The sequence below is a fragment of the Ixodes scapularis genome, unplaced genomic scaffold (genome assembly GCF_016920785.2).
Source record: "Ixodes scapularis isolate PalLabHiFi unplaced genomic scaffold, ASM1692078v2 PGA_scaffold12__126_contigs__length_90152505, whole genome shotgun sequence".
NCBI classification, from domain to species: Eukaryota; Metazoa; Arthropoda; class Arachnida; order Ixodida; family Ixodidae; genus Ixodes; species Ixodes scapularis.
Genome location: NW_024609838.1, coordinates 89169319 through 89190978, shown reverse-complemented (window position 1 = coordinate 89190978; position 21660 = coordinate 89169319). Strand labels below are relative to the sequence as shown.

Here is a 21660-nt window from a genome sequence, read left to right as displayed (position 1 = left end):
GATTGTTTTCTAAAAGTCAAGAGGTTTGAATTATCGATTATATCGATCAAACCAGGATGGAGGTTGAGAAGATTAGGAATCTGCCAAGGTAGTAATTGCATACCATGATTTGTTCTAGTTCTCATTTTTATAAAGTTTATATTTCTAAAATTGTGGTGTGCATCAGTACTCATATATTATGTATAAAGGAATAATTCACGGTCAGTTTTAACTTGGGAGAATATAACCTGAGACAGTCGTTGATTATACAGTGCCTCAATATTCAGTATACGATGTTGTTCAAAGTATTGAAATGTATGATTATGGCTTGATAGGTTTTGAATAAACCATATACTTTTTTTCTGCATTAAGTAAAAAACTAGTAAGTAAACAATAGTGCAGTTGCGAATGAACAGTAGTGAAGTAGAGGTGACGCTTTAGCCATGTTGGTAGTAAGTAAGGCACGAAATCTATTCAGCACACCAATAGACTGTGCAATGTTATGCTTCACAAAATTTACATGACATGTCCAGCCAAGGTTTTCATGAAAATGTATGCCTAAGAATTTGTATTCGTTAACCCTTTCTAGTGACTGAAATACTATTTCGGTAGTAAGGTTTACTGGTTAATTAATTGAAGAAAAAACAATATATTTTCTTTTGTTAACATTTAGAAGCGGTTGATTCGCATGAAGCCACCTCAATAATTTTTTTAGCCATGCGTTTGTGACAGGAATAAGAGATGATAGGTCCCTGCATGAAAAAAAACAAAAACACTCATGTCATGGTGTAAAGTACTATGTCTGGAGTATGGGGGATAGCAACAAGGTCGTTGGTATAAAGAAGGAATAGTATGTATAGGTCCTAGTATAGATCCTTGCGGAACACCAATTTTTATGTATTCAGTGTCTGATGCTATACTATTAGCTACCATAAATTGAATACGATTTGACAGATAACTGCGCAACAGTTTAAGCGAAAGGCCTCTAATTCCGTAGTGTGGCAGTTTATCAAATAGAATATTATGTTTGATAGTCAAAAGCTTTGTTAAAATCTACGAAGATGCCTATAGTCTAAGAGTGATTTTCTATATTGCTGATAAGTTTTTCTCGGATGTTACTAAGTAAAGCTGACTCAGTCGATTTACCTCTCTGAAATCCATATGCGGAGGGCAAGTTCGTCTGCTCCTTGCGCAGGGGGTAGCGGTGACGTCAGAACGCCGAGTCCTGATTGGCTGATCACGACCCCCTATCTGGGCGTCGTCTGCTCCTTTGCAACGTCGTCTGCTCGCAACGTCGTCTGCGTCTGTCTTACCTTTCCTGCGACTTTCGGTCAGATTCACGAAACAATCTTACGCCAAAAATGTGCGTAAGACAACACTTAAGAAAAAATTTGTATTCACGAAACGAAATTTTCGTAAGTTTTGCGCAGGTTACGACGAAATCTTACGACAGCTCCGAAGCTGTCTTACGCACTTCTTACGATCAAATCAACATGACCGACAGCGTCGCGGTCGCGACGACCCACGGACGTTTATTTTTCTACGTGCGCTTCTCGCGCGTCCCGACTTCAAGCAAAAAGAAAAAAAGTAAAAAGTACTTGAAAGAGACCACGACGAACAGGAACGATGGATCCACAAACACCCGGGAAAAGCTCCAACGGCCACGATTCCACCGAACGCGACCAAGCGAACACGGCAGTTAGGCCTAGCAGGCACTCCGCGACTCGGCGACCGTCTGCCCACGACCGGCTGGCGTGCTGAATGGAATATGCCCGCGCGACCCTTGTGAACCCTTCCCGTATTATACTTTGATCGCTGATCTCGATTTTAGATTAAGAGGTCAATTTCTTCCTCTTGTTATCTCCTTGTTTCCCGAGGCAACGGTGACTCTCGCTGGTGAAAAAGCGGTGAATCTCCGACAGACGCAGGAAAGGTAAAGCAGCCATCGCTTTGACTAGCAGACGTAAAGCAGATGACGTTAACTGCGCCAACCTGCCGACGCCGTTGAAGAGTGAGGAGTCTCGCCGCACACAAAAGAAGGGAAAAAGTATTTGAGAGGGAACTTGCGGACGCTCACTCTAGGTTCTTAGCAAACAAACCTCGGCGCCTCGGGACACCTCGCCAGTGAGTCCTTTGATTTCTCTCCTTGATGCGCGTCTGCTCGTTGTTAGACAAAAACAACGTACCGCTCGAGTTATTTCGTCTGCTTTCTCTAAAAGACGAAGTCGAGCTCGCTCGTAAAGACCTGCACTTCCGAAATTCGCAGGAGAGGTAAGACAGACGCAGACGACGTTCCGAGCAGACGACGTTGCGAGCAGACGACGTTGCAAAGGAGCAGTCGACGCTCAGATAGGGGGTCGCGATCAGCCAATCAGGGCTCGGCATTCTGACGTCACCGCTACTTCCTTTCTCATGCGCAGAAGACGAAAATGGGCCCACTTGCGAGGCGTATTGGTTTGCCGAGATTAGTTGGTATTTATGAAGATGATTAATTATTCTGCAATTTATTACTTTCTCTTTTATTTTTGAAAAAGTGGGAGTACTGATATTGGCCTGTAATTGCTGATACTATCAACAGCACCACCTTTGTGCAAAAACAAATTCTAGTAATTTTCATTTTTTCGGGAAAGATTCCAGTAGATAAGACCAAGTTGGTTATGTGGCAGACTACGTCGGATATTAAATCTGAAACGGCTTTAATTGGCACCGCTTTTATTTCATCATAACTGCTGGAACAATTATTTTTAAGATCACTTATTAGACTGACAATTTCTGTGGGGGTAGAAGGGTGAAAAAACATAGTATGCGTGAGATTGTGCTTTATGTACTTCTCAAATTCTTCAGTGGTCGTTTGATCGGAGGCTCCAAAGGTTAAGAAATGTCGATTAAACTTGTTAGCAAGAGCCTTTCCGCTCATAGATTCATCGCCTATTTCTATTTTGGTTGGTACACTGTTCTGTGTCCTCTGCAATAAGCCTTTGATAGTATGCCAAGTTTTCTGAGGATCATAGCAAATGTCTGCACACTTATCAGTATAGTAGCGAATGTGAGACTTCTTAATATCATCACCTAATTTGTTTCTAACTTTTTTGAACTGTTGCAAAATAGATAAGTCTCAGCTTAATATAAATGCATGATATAGTTTGTTTCGTGCCTTAATTTTTTGCAATAGGTCTGATGTTATTCCCGGCTTTCTTGCTTTTTTACTTTTTTTAGTATTACGACAGGAAATGGCACAATCATAGAAGCTGATAATTTTGTACAGGAACAAATCGTACGCATCATTGGGATTTACCATCTGTAATATTTCACTCGTGTCCACTGAAGCTACAAGTTGACGAAAGTGCTAAATTTTTTTCTCAGTAATGATTTGCGCGGAAGTGTTTGTATTCATTTGTCTGGCAGTATGTGACGAACTTTTTGGAATGAAACAGTGATAAATGATCATTTATATCACTTGTGAGTACACCTGCCTCAGTGTTGTTTTTATAACAGCTCGTTTAACATGTGTCGATTAGCGTTTCACTAGAATCTGTAATGCGAGGGGGTATATCAATTATATTTGAGAAACCGTTTGAGTATATAATATTGTTACAGGCTCACTGGAGTCAACTTCAGTTCCGGCTGACGGAATGCCACTTAACGTTCACAAGGGCTCCATTCTACTCCTCGTCCTCTTCTTCGTCTGCCTCTAACAATATCAATAAATTCATTAACTGCATTAGATTTTTGCAAAATATTAATATTGAAGTCGCCCATAACTACGACAGGCATTTTGAACGTCGAAAAGAATTCTAGCATAGGTTCAACAAAACGAAAGAGCTCATCTAATGACCCAGAGGGAGACCGGTAGATAACACCAAACACAAACGTGTCTGATTTCACAAAAAGCGATTCAAAGTTTTGATTAATAATGGTGTACTCAGGGATGACCTCGTAAACAAAATTGTTCTTTATATAAAGGGTAACAGCACCGCCTTTTTTACTTGTTCTATATACGGCTTCGCATCGGCAACCTTCGAATTGTACCACATCATTGATTCTAGTAAACCACGTCTCACTAAAAGCCATTGCATCAAATTCATGGTTTAAAGAGGATAAGAAAATACTGACGTCATCTTTGTTTTTTAGGCTACACATATCTAAGTGATAAAAGAAACAGGAGGCAGGCTGCTTATGCCTCACAGATCTGAAGCTACGAAAAGAACCAGCATTATGATAGTGACAGTGATTCATCAGGCCCACCATTCAGAACAGTTTGTCTAACTTATACTGACAGTCAACATATTTTATCTAGGTCAGCTTCACACCCGATAGCGATTGCACGCTCGCCTGGGGCTTTGCGCACGAACAACTGGCCGTTCTTTTGCCAAGCAAACTGGTATTGTTTTTCTTCAGCCTTCACCCTCATCATCCAGAGTAGCTTCTTAATGCTTGACACGAAGCGAACGAGCACGGCGGGTGCCTTGCCTGGTTTTGGAAACAATCTGTGAAGTCCTTCTACCTTGTTTTGGGATAGTTCTGGCAGTTCCAGTTCGCCCGCTAGCTCGTTTAGTTTACGGAAAAGGTTTTCATTGTCACTTTGTGGCAGACCGTGTATTCCCAGGTTTTGTCGCCTGCTGTATTGCTCGAGATTGTTAACTTGCTGTATTAGCATCTGAACCTCTTGGCTAGCATTGTCAGCCTCGATTTTTTCCATTTTTTCCTTTAATGTTGCAATTTGCGCAAACCGACGTTTCATCTTATTTAGTACCTCGTCGTACTGATCGGACATATGCTGAACCGATTGTTCAAGCTTATCGACAGTCTGCTTCGTCTACTTTGCACCTGATTGCCGTAAGTTCTGCTAGTTTCTTGCTGGTTTCTCTCAGCACCTTCTCAAATGCAGTTTCTTGTTCGGGTTTCTGCCTTACGGTTGCGATAAGGCTGGGCGCTTCGGCCCCATGAGCATTAGAGATTTTGCATGTTTGACATATCCATTTAAACTTTTCCGCGTCCTCCTTGGCCTTGTAGGCTGTCTTGGTAACACCAGAACATGTGCCTAAGTGATAACCGTATTCACATACAGAACATGTTAGATACGCTCTGTTATCAGGCAGTGACTTATTACAGACTAAACACAGATGGGATTCATTCATTTCAGACTAGAATAGGAGAAGCACAGCAGCTCGACACCAACAGTAGCAGCGGCGACGACGACGACAGGACAGCAGTTGTAGAACATGGTACACAGTGTAAATTCTACCAACCTGCGAATTTGAAGAAAACTGTTATGCTGGCTGCCTTTGCCACCGCCGCTGAGCAAGTGGCCAGTGTTGCCTTTGGGCGGTTGGTGACACTAGCCAAAACACAGGTCAAAAGGAGCCAATTTATTTGTCTTGGCGCCAAAAATGTCGCCACCGTTTTTTCTAGAAAAGGATCGTCACACAAAGTGATAAAATAAGGCTATGTACAGCCGTGGTCAACGTGAATAAATGCTCCCGCATCTAGAGTAATTGAGAGTAAGTTTTTTAAGAAGCTCAATGGGGCACGTCGAATGTGGAGGTCGTTTTCTCTTGCAGCCGCAGCCCGAACTTAGAATCGCCATAAGGACGTCCAGCTTCATCTGTTTCTCAATTTAGTTTTTATTAAGGAAACTTGAGTGTTACGTCTTAGCTGCCATCCGCCGTTCGGCCAGGCGCGACGCGAGTATGACACGCTCCGGTGGTAGCCAGTATGGGACAACGCCTCCTTTATTGCTTCGAACACAGATATATAGAGAACGCCACGACTAGTGACGTCAACAGGGAAACTGCTATCGGCTTGATAACAGCGAATAGACAGGATGTAAACAATGACAATGCAGCATTTCTTCTCCTCTTAATATTGCAAACGATCGATCGGTTTCCGTGTCCGCGTTGAGCGTCGTAAGGCTGGTTGGTCTTGACCGTCGGGGGCGGGCGCGTCTTGCTCGCTCGGTGGCCCCTGGCTGTCCGGCTGTCCTAGTGTCACTGGCGGCCCGACGTTGTCCGAACCGTTTTTAGGGCCACCCAGACTTTCAGTCGGACCTTGTCTGCCGCGGACCTGGTCCGTGTGTCGACGGACTGTTCCCTCCGGAGTCTCGATGACCAGCATCCTTGACCCGAGCTTGTTCTGGACGGTCCCCGGTGACCATCTTTCACCTTGGCCGAAGTTGCGGACCCACACCGGTGCTCCAAGGTCCCAGGAGTCTCCTTGAACCTGCACATCGTCGGACAATAACGCAGGCCGGAACGGTACACTCATGTCCAGGCGCGAACGAATGCGGTACCCGAGAAGTATTTCCCCTGGGGACTTGCCACACGCTAAAGGCGTCCGACGATAATTTATCAGAAGCTGCGCCAGCCTTTTTCCCAAATCTCCCCCAGTTAACTTAGCGAGGCCGAGCTTGATCGTCCTGACTGCCCGTTCAGCCAACCCGTTAGACTGAGGATGATAGGGTGCACAGCGGAGGTGACACACATTGTTTCTTTTCACAAAATCTTCAAAATGCTGACTAATGAACTGAGGTCCATTATCAGAAACGATTGTTCTGGGCAGACCGAACCTGCTGAACAGTTCTCGGAGTTGATTCACAGTCGCCTCTGCCGTTGTTGATCGCATGATGCAAGCTTCAATCCATTTGGAATGGGAATCGACGACTATCAGCAACATCCTTCCCTCAACTGGTCCTGCAAAATCGATGTGCACTCTCGACCAGCTTTCTTTTGTTTCTGGCCAATTCACCGGTGAGCACGCAGCCGGCATTGGGGCGGCTTGTACGCACTCGTTACAATTTCCGCTCAGTTGTTCCACCTCCCGGTCCAGTCCCGGCCACCAAAACAACGACCGCGCATTTCTCTTCATGGCTGATACCCCCTGGTGAGATTCGTGCAGCAGCTTCAGGATGTCCGGGCGGCCCCGTGTCGGAATCACGAGGCGCCGGCCCCAGTAAAGTAACCCACGGCACGTAGACAGCTCGAGCTTCCGGGAAAAATAAGGCTGTACCTCTGTCTGGTTCTTCAGAAGGCTAGCAGGCCAGCCGTTCTGCACGTACTTGATGACCTGCAACAACGTATCGTCTGTTTTCATCAAGTCTTCTAGCCGCTGCGCGGACATAAATGCTTCGTCTACGCGGTGCAACGTCAGCACAAATTCCGGGAGGTCTTCTTCCACTGGTGGTCCTTGCCGTGGAAGTGGCAATCGACTCAGCGCGTCAGCGTTTCCGTTTTGTTTGCCGGGTCGAAATTCTATTTTGTACCGAAAATCGCTGAGTAGCAGAGCCCACCTTTGAATCCGTCCAGACGCCAGTAGCGGGACAGGCCGGTCTTCTCGAAGCAGACCCACAAGTGGTTGATGATCCGTAACTAATACGAATTGGCGTCCCAGTAAATAATCACGGAACTTGATTACGCCAAAGATCAACGCAAGTGCCTCCTTTTCTAGTTGCGAATAGTTCTTTTCGGCGGAGGTCAATGTTCTTGACCGAAAAGCTATCGGTGTATCGACACCCCGGATCTTGTGCGATAGGACGGCGCCCACTCCTGTTGGGGACGCGTCACATTCCAGTCGCAGTGGCTTCTCAGGGTCAAAAAATGTCAGGACCGGTGATGTCAGCAGCGCGGCCTTGGCCTGTTTGGCGGCCTTATCTTGCCTTGGTCCCCAATTCCACCTTTGATCCTTGCCGAGGAGCTCGTATAACGGTGCTAGCAGCGTCGACATATTGGGCAAGAATCGGTGATAATACGTCAGAAGCCCAAGGAAGGAGCGAAGTTCGCTTACATTTGACGGCGTCGGTGCATCTCGGATGGCCTCCAAGTTTTTCTCGATTGGATGTAGTCCTTCCTTGTCGATCTGGTGGCCCAGGTAAGTGATGTCCGGCTTCCTAAATTGGCATTTTGATCGCCGAAGCTTGACACCCATGTCCCGGAAGCGTTGCAGCACCCTGCTCAGGTTGTCGGTTCCCGGTTGTTCCGCTACCAGGACGTCGTCCAGGTACACTTGCACGCCCTCCAGATCTGCGAGCATGCTCTCCATCTTCCTCTGAAAAATCGCCGGCGCGGAATCAACTCCAAACGGAAGGCGATTGAAGCTGTAAAGGCCACGATGGGTGTTGATGACTGTTAATTCCTTCGACTCTTCATCCAATGCCACCTGGCTGTAAGCATCCCTAAGGTCTAAGGTGCTAAATAAAGAACCGCCCCGCAACGACGCAAACATATCAGCTATGTTAGGTAGCGGATACTGCTCTGTGTTGCACGCCATGTTCGCTGTCAACTTAAAATCGCCGCACAGGCGTATCGAGCCGTTCTTTTTCTGCACCGGTACAATCGGTGCTGCCCACTCCGAATGGCTTACAGGCGAGATAACTCCGGCCTCTACCAACCGATCCAGCTCCTCTGACACTTTGTCGCGAAGCGCGTATGGAACAGGTCGTGCCTTCATAAACTTCGGCACCGCTCCCTCCCTCAAATGAAAACGTACCGGTGGCCCCTTGATGGTTCCCAGGCCTGGCTCGAACAGGTCCTGAAACTGCAACAGCAGGTCTTCCAGCTCTCTCGTTGAGCCTGCAACCACGCTTGACACCAGAGGGTCCAGTAAGTTCAGTTTGCCGATTACGTCTCGACCACACAGGCTTGGTCCGGGGCAGTTCACAACCACGAGCGAAGCCGGCACCGTGACGTCATGGACGGTCGCCCTCATGTGTAGCTCCCCGAGGATGGGCAGCTGTCCCAAGTAGCATCGGAGACTCAGCTTGGTTGCCGACAGCGCCGGCCAATGGTCCTTGTGCTCATTGTACACTTCACGGGGAATAACACAAACAGGAGAGCCCGTGTCGACTTCCATGGTCAGTCGCACTCCCCCCCAGGAGATCTGCCTTCGGACCGGCGGTTCAAAACTTGCCCGTGTTCGAGGTTGTACCGTGTACACTGATGCCAAGTCCAGGTCCTCTCCCTCTGACGCCGTCGCAGCTGCAATCGTCGAGATTGGTCGTCCTGGAGTTGCAACGTCATTGTGCGCCCCACATTTCTTCGCGAAATGGCCTTGTCTGCCGCATCGGAAACATCTGGCGAATCTGTGCCGACACGCGTCCCGTGCATGTGAACTGCTTCCGCATCGCTCGCATTCTTCTTTTCTTGTATTGTACCTCCTTCCCAGGTCTGGCTGTTTTCGGGACTTTCCGGCTATTCTGTGTAGCTCCGCTTCATTTTTCACCTCCTGGCTTTCCATGTTCTTTGCCTTCTTTGTGGCTACCTGTGCCGCGGTAGCTAAATCTTCTGCCTCTGCCAACTACCACGCGGCTACCAACAGTGCGCGCTTCCTCTTATCTTCGGTAATAGCATTTCCTTCAAAGTAGGCTTCAACTCGAACAACATAAGTTTCCCACTTATCTTCTGCGTCGTGGAAGAAGGGAACTTGAAACGCCGTGGCCGCAGTTGCCATTCTTGGGCTGTCCTTGCTTGTCGTGCCCGTTGAGTGAGTTCAGCTCGTCGCCACTGTTACGTCTTAGCTGCCATCCGCCGTTCGGCCAGGCGCGACGCGAGTATGACACGCTCCGGTGGTAGCCAGTATGGGACAACGCCTCCTTTATTGCTTCGAACACAGATATATAGAGAACGCCACGACTAGTGACGTCAACAGGGAAACTGCTATCGGCTTGATAACAGCGAATAGACAGGATGTAAACAATGACAATGCAGCATTGAGAAAACATGTGCTCAGAATCCGCATTCGATACTGGAAGCGACAGGGGTCTCAGCGCACCTTCTGCGAGATGTGGAGAAGGGTACACTCCAGAAACACTCCTGTAAGCTGCCGCTCAGTATCGTGATAACTGGGAAGGGTCAAGTCTTTTTCTGGGCATGTTAGAAAACACAAGCAAACAACTAAGTTTGCCAAGAAAGACTGATTCTAATGCAGCTGTCGCTTCCATTTATATTATGTTTGTGGACTTGTGATTGACTGCTCTTTCAGTGTCGTGATGACCAAAACGTCGGTGTCTTTTTCATAATTTTCTTTTAAAGGTATTTGTAACGTCAGAAATTGTGTCATCTTTCTGCCCGGGTATATACATTCTTTGTACTAAAAATTCGCCAGAATATAAATAAAAAGTAGCCAAAAAGGCCAAGGAGCCAACTTAAAACTTTTGTTTTAAGTTGCTCAAAAGTAGCCAATGTGGCGCAAAGTAGCCACCGACGGCACCAGTGCAAGTGGCTTGTAATTTGAGGAACTTTGGCTTTTAATGGCGATGGGTGACGTATACCAGGTGCTGGCTCGTCGACCAATCAGCTGAACCGACGTTGGTACGATGATGACGATGTGCTCTTGGCGTTGATACCTGGCAGGACAGCGCTTCAGCACACGCTGGCTTGTTGATGTCCTTTCGGTGTTGGAACCAGGGCAGAGCTGGGAATTTGAAGATAACTGTTATGCTAGGCTGCTTTCGCCGCCACTGAGCAAGTGTTATGTTATCTGTTGTTTTCCTTTAATCGTTTTCACTAATTAAACTAGTTGCGAGTACAGCTTTGTCCTGTCGTCTGTGTTCCTTCACTCCATCCTCATTGTTTGAGCTGTGTTCATCGTGGATAACTACTTTAAAAGTTTAAATTTACAGTAATTTTTCCGCATCGTCTACACTCGTTGGATAGATTGATAAATCAATCTGCCATGTTTAAGAATTTACCTAATGATAAAGAATACCTTTTTTCTTACGTACGGTGATTTAAATAAAAATATATAATTTATTTAATAAAAAATATTTTTATGTATTTTGCTACGTTGGACTTCGGTGAGTTCATGACATGACGGTGTGTGGCTTCTGAATTCTGTCTGTTAAGTTCAAAAAGTTACGTTGAGCAAGTTTATGAACTTGGATGAGTTCAGATGTGATGTTGAGTTATCTGATGAATCTGGGGACGGTGGTGATGTGATTGGAGCGAGTCTTTTATGCAGCTGAACTCAAGACGTGGAGGGTGACGAGTTTTTGGTGAGGTTGGGCTGTGGGTTTGGACACCTGTGGTGTACTTTGTGATGTGAACGCAAATTAATTGGGTAGATCAGGAATCTCCAACACGCGGCTCGCGTCTCTCTAGGAAGTGGCCGTAAGCATGCTATGTATAACATATGTGGATGGTTTGCACTATTGTGTTTTTTTGCTTTGTGTTTTGTTTCAATTTCTGCTTCTCAGCTTTTTCTCATTATAAAACCACTTGTACGACAATAGACTTTTTGCTAAATTACCCAAGCTCAAGGGGAGTGTAGTTACATGTGCTGTGCATACTTCCTTCTGCAGCAGGGACTTCTAAATTAAAAATCCAATACAAAGGGCACTTCAAATGCGCATTCGTCAAAGTCTTAATGTCGTTGTTTACTTTGAATATTTGAGCAAAAGGTATATAGGTATATTCTGCTTCTAGGGCGCAAGTGCTTGGCTACACAAACTCTGTCTTGGCAGGATCAGCTCTCGCAGATAAAGCTGCTCAGGGTTCTCACATTCAGAAAATATCACCATTAAAATAGGAGTATTTTTCAGACTGCTGCTACAGGTATTGTCAGGAAAGCAAGAACTGTCGTATGAAAATATATATTTTTTTTTTGAGACAAGAAGCTGAATTACTTTTGTGTGAATGGAGCAACGGGAACGACAGTTTGCTTTCTTTCTTGTTCCACTAAAAATGCCAGCACGATGGTGGGGCAGTGCTAGTTTAATTTTTGTGGCCACATCGTGCGAGGGCCCAAATAGTCCTATAAACGAATCAAAGCTAAAGATTGGAAAAACCGCAAGTTTACAAAAAGCAGAGAGCAGAAAACCTCCCCCTGGCTTATGTTGGCCCTTGACCTTTCTCGGGTGGGCCATCTGGCCCCCACTCTCAAATGACCGCTGTGGTAGATTGTACTTCCGGTCCACGTTCAAGACCGTTTGAGGGGTGCATAAATAACGATACACAAATACATGGTCAACATGGCAGACAATCGACAGTGGCCCCAAATGCATAGCGAAAATACATGTGGGAAAAGAGAAAAAAAAAAAAGAAAAAACTGATGAAATCGCTGCTGTTGCTATGCTGATTCTCGACGAAATGCATTATCATTTAGTGCAGGGGTTCTGAGTCGGCGAAGGATAGGAATTCCATTTTTCCAGAGTTACTTTTGCTTAACGGTCTGCATACTGTAGTCTTGGAAGAGCCAATCTTTCCTCCCGGATGTCTACGGTTTCGCGCAAACTGCGTCGCTGCTGCGCCCAGGTTTTACGTTGTCGCATACATTGTGCACACTGGGGAAACGAAACCTTGTGCCTATGCCCCAGCGCGTTGACAGCGGCGCATCTTTGGAAGTGTGCGAACAAACTAGAGCTTGTTACTTCAGCGGGTAGGTTATTTCAGTTTTTGGAAGTAGGAGGGAAAAATGAATACTGGAACACATTACGTGGCATAGTACTCGTGTTGGCTTTGTATGTTGGATTGGGCGGAAAATTCTACTCGCTTCTCCCGGTTAGTGTTGATTATGTCACATTGTCTGGTAGAGAAATTTTAAGAGCATTTCTGGTACTAAGGTTTGGGAGGTGGGATCTCTCAAGTAAGTCGCTAACTGAGGCCATTATATTGCCCGAAGACAATCGCTTTGTACTATTTTTGGCCTATTGACGGTGTTAGATTTAAAATTTGATGCGAAATTGGGTTTTGTCGCAGGGTGCGGCCCTTGATCCCGCGCGAGGTGATTGACATGTGCCACGCCTGCACGAGCGTGGCCTCCGGGGAGCCCCAGATCTGGGTGGGCAAGGACAAGGCCTTCACTTTCGACCACGTCTTCGACTGCCCCACCCACCAGGAGCGGGTCTACGACACCTGCGTCAAGGCACTGGTCGAAGGGTGAGACTTTTCTCCGGCTCCTCTTGGCTGCTCATTGGACGTGCCGCAGCTTGTGTGTCAACCAGTTCTTGACCCGCTTGCTGGTTTAATGTCTTGCCAAAATATAAACAGCCGCGAGAGGTGTCGCAGCCTCCGATGCTCTTTGTACTCCTTCATCCACCGGTCCTTTGTACTCCTTCATCCAAGGACTGATAGGTGGCTTCTCGCAATTAGCCAGCGCCGACCCTCTCGCCTTTTTTTGAAAAAGTGGAGGGGTGCCTCAATGGGAGTGAGGTTTGCGAGTTGGGCAGTCACTCACCTCCCTCATTCTCACCCATGAGGTGAGGGTGAGTGAGTTTGTAGGCCTCGAAAACTCGCGAGTTTCAGGCTGAGAGGGACCTGAGCTCAGTGAGGTCGGGGAGTCCGGGTTGTCAGGGGGCACTGGGGGATGCAGATGTAGGAGAGCAGCTTTTTGGGGCGTGTAGCTTGCGCAGAACTCGACTGCCTCCCGAAGTTTTGCTCTTGCACCTGCTGCCACCGTTCATCTTCTAGATTTGTTTTGCACGTGTGTTCTTGGGAAGGTGGTGTAGCTTTTTGGGTTTTCTCGATGCACAGGTGAGACAAGTGTGCAACGTGTGATTATCTGTTGCAGGTGCTTCGACGGCTACAATGCCACGGTCCTTGCCTACGGCCAGGTGCGTATGCCTTTTGCTTCGTCTAGCAGGAAAGAACGAGAGTTGTCTCAACTAGATTTGATCCCAAAGTATTGCCATTATGTACATTTTTGAGGCTGTCCTCATTGAGTTGATGCTCGATGAGGAATACGAGCTCCTGTTCGCAACGCAAGAAAACTCTTTCGACTCTATTTCTGATGGAAAGTGCTGTCAACGCTACGTACCGACGGGGTCAGCCAAGTAGTGGCAAAAGCGTGACATTTGCAATGTTTGTTGCCTTTCTGTTAGAATGGTCATAATAATCTAGGGTCGAGAATTCCGCTCTATTTTGTGCGTTTGTCTTCTGTCTGACTCACGATACAGTGCTTTAGTTTCCAGCATAATATTGGGCAACAGGCACAGCGGTGGTGGATCGCCATCAATGACAGCATACAGTTGCGTCATAGGCTACTTTCTTTGCTTACTTCTTCTATTCTCTGCGAGCTCAGAGTAGTCTATAGGCCGGAGTTGAGAACTCGGCAATTGAGTTCAGTCTTGGGGGTTGCCCGGTTCGGTGAATTTTCATACTACTGACAAAATTTGGGAGTTTGACGTCTTAAATAGTTTGGCCGGACTGTTGCAGAAAACTTTCTAGTTTTGCCAAAATTATGTTGTACAGTATTGTGTTTCTGCATGTAAAACAACTACCCACATTTATACAATATAGTAAACAAAAAAATGTTTTTGAATGTAGGAAAAAATGTTAATTCGGTAAAACTTTTGATAAGCACTGCCTCAAAATTGGCTCGACACATTAATCTGAACTAGCGTAAAATACCGCGGAAGCGCCGCCTTGGTTGAAGCGCCCACCAGAGTCGCCTAATGTTTCCAGAGCACGGAATTCCATTCTGTCCGCTTAGTGGAAGTCGATCCCCGGAAAACGCAGTTCTGAATGGCTGGTTTAACCCGTGGTGGAAGTTATCAGCATCGACGAGTTACGACCGGAAGGTGCGTCAATTTTCTCTGGAATTTTTTTCTATCGAGTAGCCGCTAATCAGGTTCGCGAAAGAAGATTGCCGCCTCGTTTTTTGCTCCGGTTGCGCTGGCGTTTGGAACTCGATACCTCTGACACTAAGCCTAACACTCGACTTGGATGTGTTTCGAGACAGAGACGAGACAGCGAGGAGCAAGTCGCTCTCAACGAAGGAAAGATCTTTACTAAAAACAAACCAGCATCGCCACAGGCCAGGAACTTTGATTGAAGAGCTTGCATGAGAAGGAATGTTGAACTGTACCGCACAGGGCAGCGCCATGTAGGGGATTGCGACTGCTGCGGCGCACTTGGGTTCTGAAGCGAACTCTGGGAACATTCAGCGACTCTGGCGTCTACTATTAACATTTCCGAAACTTGTCAATTCTCCAAATTATGGGTTAACTGCCCGATTCGACCGGGCCCCTGTCTAGATTAACCCAACTTTCGGTGAAAAGTGGGTGAGCGCTTTCCCGGTATTTTACGATCGTTCCATTCAAATTTTTAATTTGGTCCGAGCAGTGGCAACACCGAAAATGGGACTTGAGATGTCGTAATATACACCAACTCATGTTCACAAACAAACCGGAGCGCCCCTAGCGGACGCCATCGGTTCCGGGCATGCGCAATGGAGTGTGGGCAAAAAGCTCGCCATCGCCCATAAACAAACCATTGAAATGCGATGTTGCCGGCATCGGTGTGAGTCTCCTTGCCCTTTTTTGCGTTCGAATTGTTGATCCTATGTCTTCGTGGCAATGTCCAACTACTTGAGCGGCCTCAGCGAAATTACCGAGGCTCGTTACACCGGAAAACTTCGCGTGAATAATGTGACATGCGGTGAAACATTCCGCATGGACGCCGCAGAATGTACGCTAAGCCTGATTCGCGTAATGAGATTTCGCTCGGGCTACAAAAGCGTGAGCCGTAGTTGAGATGGTCGACGTCGATACTGAAAATCGCAAGCAGAATCGGACCAAGTGAATGAGGCATAACAAGTCGGTGATGGCCGCTGGTAAGAATGATAAACATCTCCTTGTATCTACTGTTTACATCGAGCCTGCTTACCAACCTTCAAACTTAAGTCTTTTGAGGCCTGCACTTACTTTTTATTGGAAGTACCGGGCCAACATTCGGTCTACGGACCAGTGTCGTCTAAAAGAGCAGACAACAAGAAGCGTTTAAAAAATCGGACGACAATTCAGTCGATCAGGCGGCTGTTCAAACTTGAAGATGCACTGAATGTAGTCCGCCGGTGGTCCGTACAACTTGACGGTTTTCCGGCGTTCATGTTGGAACAAACGTAGAAGTTTGGGCTAGTTGGTATTTCATGATTAAAAATTAAAACAGCGCAAGGACACGGACAAGAACAAGAAGGTAGATGAACAAGGCGCTGTTCGTCTACCTTCTTGTTCTTGTCCGTGTCCTTGCGCTGTTTTAATTTTTAATGATGGAACAAAACCAATAAATCTGACGACCACAAGTATCTGTGAATTCAACCCAAAGTGCTTCCCGCCCAAGCAATCGTGGTCCGACGGCGTCTGGTTTTTCATTTTCACGGCACATATCCACATTCTCGGACAAGCCGAGCGCATAAAAACTGACCTTCAAACCTTTCTCGACTCTTTTGGTACGGCCCCAGTCGCGGCGTTTTGACGAGAAGGCAGGTTTTTGTCTGATTCCTTTCAAAACAACGCAGGAATACACGTCTCGGACAGCCCCAGACCGGAAGTGCGCCCGACACGCCACCACCGCGCCGTGACGTAATAGAGATGATATACGCGGCTACTTTGCAGGTTACCCGTATAGTCATTTCCTTGATCTCTGTTCCGAATATTTTTTTGGCATCTTGGTAGTAGACCAACTCAGATTACCGATAGTATGGCTGCTGCATTGGATTTAGTTCTCTCCACTGACATAACCCTCTTACCAGGAATCAGCGGTGGTTGCATTCTTCAACTTGCATACGCCAAAGTGTATGTCTAGAATAGAACTAATACTAAGCTATTTCGTGATATGTATGTCGACGCAATGGATAACCAGTTGGCAACCTTCCTGGATGAGTTCCTGCTTTCTTTTTCAGAGCGTCCGGATGAAACTAATTGGAACTTGTTTAAAACTAAACTCTAATTACTTTATTCATTCCATCTTTTTTTTTTTTTTTCTAAACCCCAGTCTCCTTGGTTTAAGGGGGAACACTGGTCTTGGAGCTTTTTTTCTTATTTTATTACCAAACCGAATGGAATTGTTCAAGCTTGTTCAGTTTTTAGTGCCGATTTCATATATCTGGTAACTTTCTCAGTCAGAAGAATTGTTCTCAAGATAATTAAAACTTGCCTGCCTTTGTTTGGAGGAACGATAGGGAAAAAACTTCTCAACAAAATATCCTTTTTAACAGATGGCTAGATAATGCTGCACGCGCAGCTGGCCAAGTAGGCAGCACGCGCGTGGCCTAACGGTTATCGCGCTTGCCTTACACGCAGAAGGCCAGGGTTCGATTCCTGGCCGCAGCTACGCATTTTTGTTGACACTGTAATGTGATGTTCTGGTGAATTCAAGAACCGTGTAGCTGGTTCGAGGTTAGAATGTTCTACGCGTCAAACCTTCTACGTCGAATGCTCCAGAAGCCAACGTGTGTACAAAAGCGGCTCCGCGTGGCAAGCCGGAGTCAGTTTTCGCCCCAGCGTTCGACTCTGCTGCTACGCCGACTTCGACGCCCGCGACACTCTGTTATTATCTTTTGTACCCTTTTATTTTTGACACAGATTCGCCACATTAAACGTTTATTTCTTCCTGTTTATTTCTTGCTTATTGGTCACCACCCGCGACAATACTACGAAGTGTAGAGAATACAATGTTGAAAGTACTTTTAAAGGGTAACTGCAAAGAAAAAAAGTTTTTTTTTAAACAGCTTAATTGGGACAAGCATGTCAAAAAACAATTTTCCGCGAGAAAAAAATTTTTTTACAGCATTGCGTGAGACTGATTTTAGTTTGCGGCTATTTCGTCTGTTTTAAATTGCGCGCCACAAAGTTGGGATTCCGTGACGTTTATACCAATCGGCCGCTATACTTATCATTGGCTAAGAGTTTGATTGACAGCTTAAAAAAAATAAAAAAAGCTCTATGTGCAATACGTAAAAAATGGTCTCAGTTCATGCATCTGCGGGCAGGTACGAAATCTTGCCCAAATTTATTCACACCGCACGATGAGCGCAACACGTCGCTGTGCAAACGCAGTCCAACAACACGAAGCATAAAAACTGCAGATTTAGGGCAACAATTCAGAGTCCATTGTTCAATTAAAACAACGTAATTTCGTTGAAAACGCCCGCAGCTTTTTATTCACGGTATGCGTCGGGAATCTTCCACATTTTGTAGCGGATGGAGGGAAGATTTACTTTTAAAAACGCTCGCTGAATCCTCTTGGACCAGTTTGACTGGATCAGCTGACGACGACGGGATTGAACTCGTTGAACTTGAACCCCACAACAACCAATTTGCGCTCCGTGTTAGTGTAGGTGTCTACTTCCAAGCACCGCACCATATAAACCACGAAGGTTTCAGCTCTTTGTCACATCGCCGTGTTGCACCAAACAGAACGAGATCGCCGAAGTCAACGCAGCGCTGTCGTGAACCTTGGCTTCTGGTTGCGCACTCGTGGATTCTGTGAGTCCCTTCGCTTTCAAAGCACGCACGACGATTACGAATGATACTTTCCATCTTCCGGTAACATCACAGGGGCACTTCTCCTGTCACGTCTTCGCTATGTGCTCGCAAACCGTGCAGCGTCTGGTGTCCCGTGAAACCACAATAATACCAGTGCCATGTTTAACGTGCGTTGTTGCCAGATCTTACCGCAAGTCGAGACGCCGCGTCGTTCAACTCCGTAACGCATGGAGATTGAGGGGCGGGGCGTACTTCTCCGTGGGGGTCGAAAGAGGGGGAATTTCAAATCTGGAGCGGTTCTGACTCCGACTAAATTACGTCCTGTGGCGTAAATATTGCTAGAAAAAATTATTCTTTTCGCGGAAATTTTGTTCTGTGACATGCTTGTCCCAATTAGGCTGTTTAAAAAAACACTTTTTTTTCTTTGCAGTTACCCTTTAAGATAAACCCAATATTAGTGATTTTACCACACATTAATGGGAAACTGAAGCGGTTCTGTATTTGAGAAAAAACACTTCACTGGCCTTCATTCTACCTCCAGGATCAGGAATATCGAGATTATTTTTCAATTTGGTGGACGGAGGCTTCAGAAATAAATTTTTAAAGTACCACCGAAGCCCCTCTTTCCCGGGGCGTGACGGCACACTAGGAGTTTTCGGAATCTCTGCTCTCGCCCATCTTCAGCGCCTGTCAAAGCTACGCACGCGCACTCTTGCTATTTTCAAAAAGGTCAGAAAGAGACGTCACGACTGCCGTCCGTGCGGAAAAATATACCTGGCAAGCTTGCCATTGCACACGCTGCCCACACGAGCGACACGCGCTTGGCAGCCCAAAGATCCTAGTATGACGTCACCACTGGTCGGAGGTTTTTCGCTTTTTCTCGCTTTTAGTTGCATCTTCAGGGAAAGCGAATGTGATACAGTATAGACCACTTACAACATAACCGCTTATAGTGCAGGACCGGGTATAACGCGGCTTTTTTAAACCACCGGTTCGCCTTTCATAGAACTCGATGTAATTACATACCGCTTAAAATGCAGGCGCGCGAAGGGAAATATTGGTTATAGTGCGGTTTCTGGAACAGCCCGGCGACTGCACTAACTGACCGGCACAGCGAGCACGCTTCCCTGTGCGACACTAGATAGCGGCGCGAGCCGCAAGCGGCACTCGTGGGGCAAGGAGGTTGCTCGAAGAAGCGGGGAGAGGCGAAGAGAGAGGCTTCAGTTGCCATAGCGACGGAGGGACGCACGCATGTGTCGTTCACGTGCGTGCGTCCCTCTACTGCGTTGGCAACGACAGACCAACCGCAGGTCGAAAAGAAGTGTTCGTGCGCGTTGCATGCCGGTTGCGGGCCAGCTGCTTCTATCCTCAAACATGGCGTCGGTTGGGATCGTCGACATGGACGGCGTGGTGGAAGCTCATCGTTCTGCGTAAAAGCGCTATCCTTGACTGAATTTTCGTTATTTGTGGCTACGATAACCCTGCACGTGCTAGAAGAGAAGATCCACCTACTAGTGCGGGGATGTCGTGGCGGCACACTCAAGACGGCAGAAACGCCCGTGTCGTCGTGTTTGTTTACTTCGACTACAGTGGTGCTTTCTAAGCATTTGTGTTTTCGAACATCGCCCGGATTTCTTATTTGGAGCACTTCATGCCCGTGCTCAAGTTGAAGGTATTACTGGGCCGTACCATAGAAAGGATGCGAATTTTCATGCGTTTTCATCACCGGAGAAAAGTGATTAGGGTTAGCAATCCTGAACGCTCGCAACGTCCGTCCGCAACCCGCGACGCCGTTAAAAGGCTGCGCCAGTCAAAAGTCGCTCATTTCTTTCAGAATGTGTGACACACTTGAGAGAGAAGTGTACTAGTCCGGTAAAATAAAGACTCCTCAAACTAAGCTTTATTTTTCATCTAACATAAAATAAATACTTTTACAAAGGTAAGTTGTCTGATGGCATGTATTTTGGCCTGAAAAATTTGTTTTGGTTATAGCGCGGTACCGCTTATAGTGAGAATTTTCGCGACTCCCGCTACATACGTTATATGCGGTCTACACTGTATTCAGATTCACGGAATAAAAATATGCCAGAATTCACCTCTAACTTGTTTTTTTTTTTCAAGAAGTGTTTCAGCTTCTTTTTAAAGTTCACTGCTAAATGCATGGCTAACAAGTAATAAAAGAAAAGATCAAATAGAAAATTTTCTAGACTTGTATTATAAAATATGCTCACAACGTTGTATGCTTCACACATTTAGCTACACATTTTAGTAGAGGTTATATTTCTATCTGCTCTAGATGCTGGGATATCCCTCCTGCGAATTTTCAACAAGTCCAAAAATTCTGTTTTGTGAAAACAATGTTTTAGAGTCAACTTCAACGCACAATCAGCCCGCATAGACATTATAAATTGATTTTAGCTCAAATATTCATCTACGAAATTAGAAGTCTGGTAGGTTTAGAAGAACGACAGCCGTCGGCATTTTCAAAAGACTGCAGTTTTTGGCTCCGAAGACCCATGTCCCCCCTTAAAGGGCAACTCCACTTTATTTTTGGTTTTGAAAAAACTACGCAGTCCTCTTCAGTATCGTCTAGGAAGACCACACGTGAAAAGTTACGACGCAGTTCTGCCTAAATGTTTTTTAAACGGTCCGGCAAACTTTGCAACTTGCCAAGTTGCCGAAATCGGCTGACTTGAGAGGGTGAATTCAGGCGCAACCAACAGCGCAGTCAAGGCTACGGCATGGGCGGAGTCAACATTGAGCGAAACGTCATTATCATGGCCCCCTTTTGCTTGTTTTCACTTCTCTGGGCGAGCGTAGCGCATGACGTCAGCAACGTTGCCTCTCGGCGCTCAGCGGTGTCCACATGATTGGTGTAACACGCCTGCGCAGCGCGTTTCTTGGGAGCCGTCCGGCCGCCTGCCGTGGTCCCGCCGTTACCGCTGTCTTCCACGTCACAACCGCCGTCGTCGTCTCACCGATTGTGATTATTGTCTCTCGAAATTTCGTCCACACTACGGACACCACGTGCGCAGACTTATGCCGCAGTGGTACAGACGTCGTCGAATGCCGTAGACACCAAAACGTGGCGAAGAGTGCGTTGCAGACAACAGTTGTATAAATCACACGACTGTGTGATTTATACAACTGTCATTAACACCTCGGACCAATTATCGCTTAACAAAAACTTGTGTAAAATTGCTGACTGGTGTGGTTATAAGCTACTCAAAAACATGCGCTCTTACAATAACACATATCCTCTTGAATATAAGTATCATGTCCGCGATAAAGTCATTCAATGACGTAAAATACTTAGGTCTAGCTATTAATACAAAACTTAGCTGGGACACCCACATAGACAGTACTTGCACCAAGACCTACGAAAAAGCTGTGTTTTTTAAGAAGGAAATTGGGTGTGTGCAATTGGACTGTCAAACTTTCAGCCTATAAAGCCCTAGTTCGCCCAGTTATGGGATATACGTCAATTG

At 46.3% G+C, this 21660-nt stretch overlaps 1 protein-coding gene across 5 annotated transcripts in view; it reads left to right on the top strand.

Moving 5' to 3' along the window:
• Positions 1 to 21660, top strand: part of LOC8037389 (kinesin-like protein KIF21A) — a 265745-nt gene that overhangs the window by 19459 nt on the left and 224626 nt on the right. For all 5 annotated transcript variants that reach the window (XM_040212128.3, XM_040212131.3, XM_040212130.3 and 2 more), the window contains exons 2-3: positions 12666 to 12845; positions 13477 to 13519. In XM_040212128.3, coding sequence (XP_040068062.1) covers positions 12666 to 12845; positions 13477 to 13519 — 223 coding nt within the window. The remainder of the gene's footprint in view (positions 1 to 12665; positions 12846 to 13476; positions 13520 to 21660) is intronic.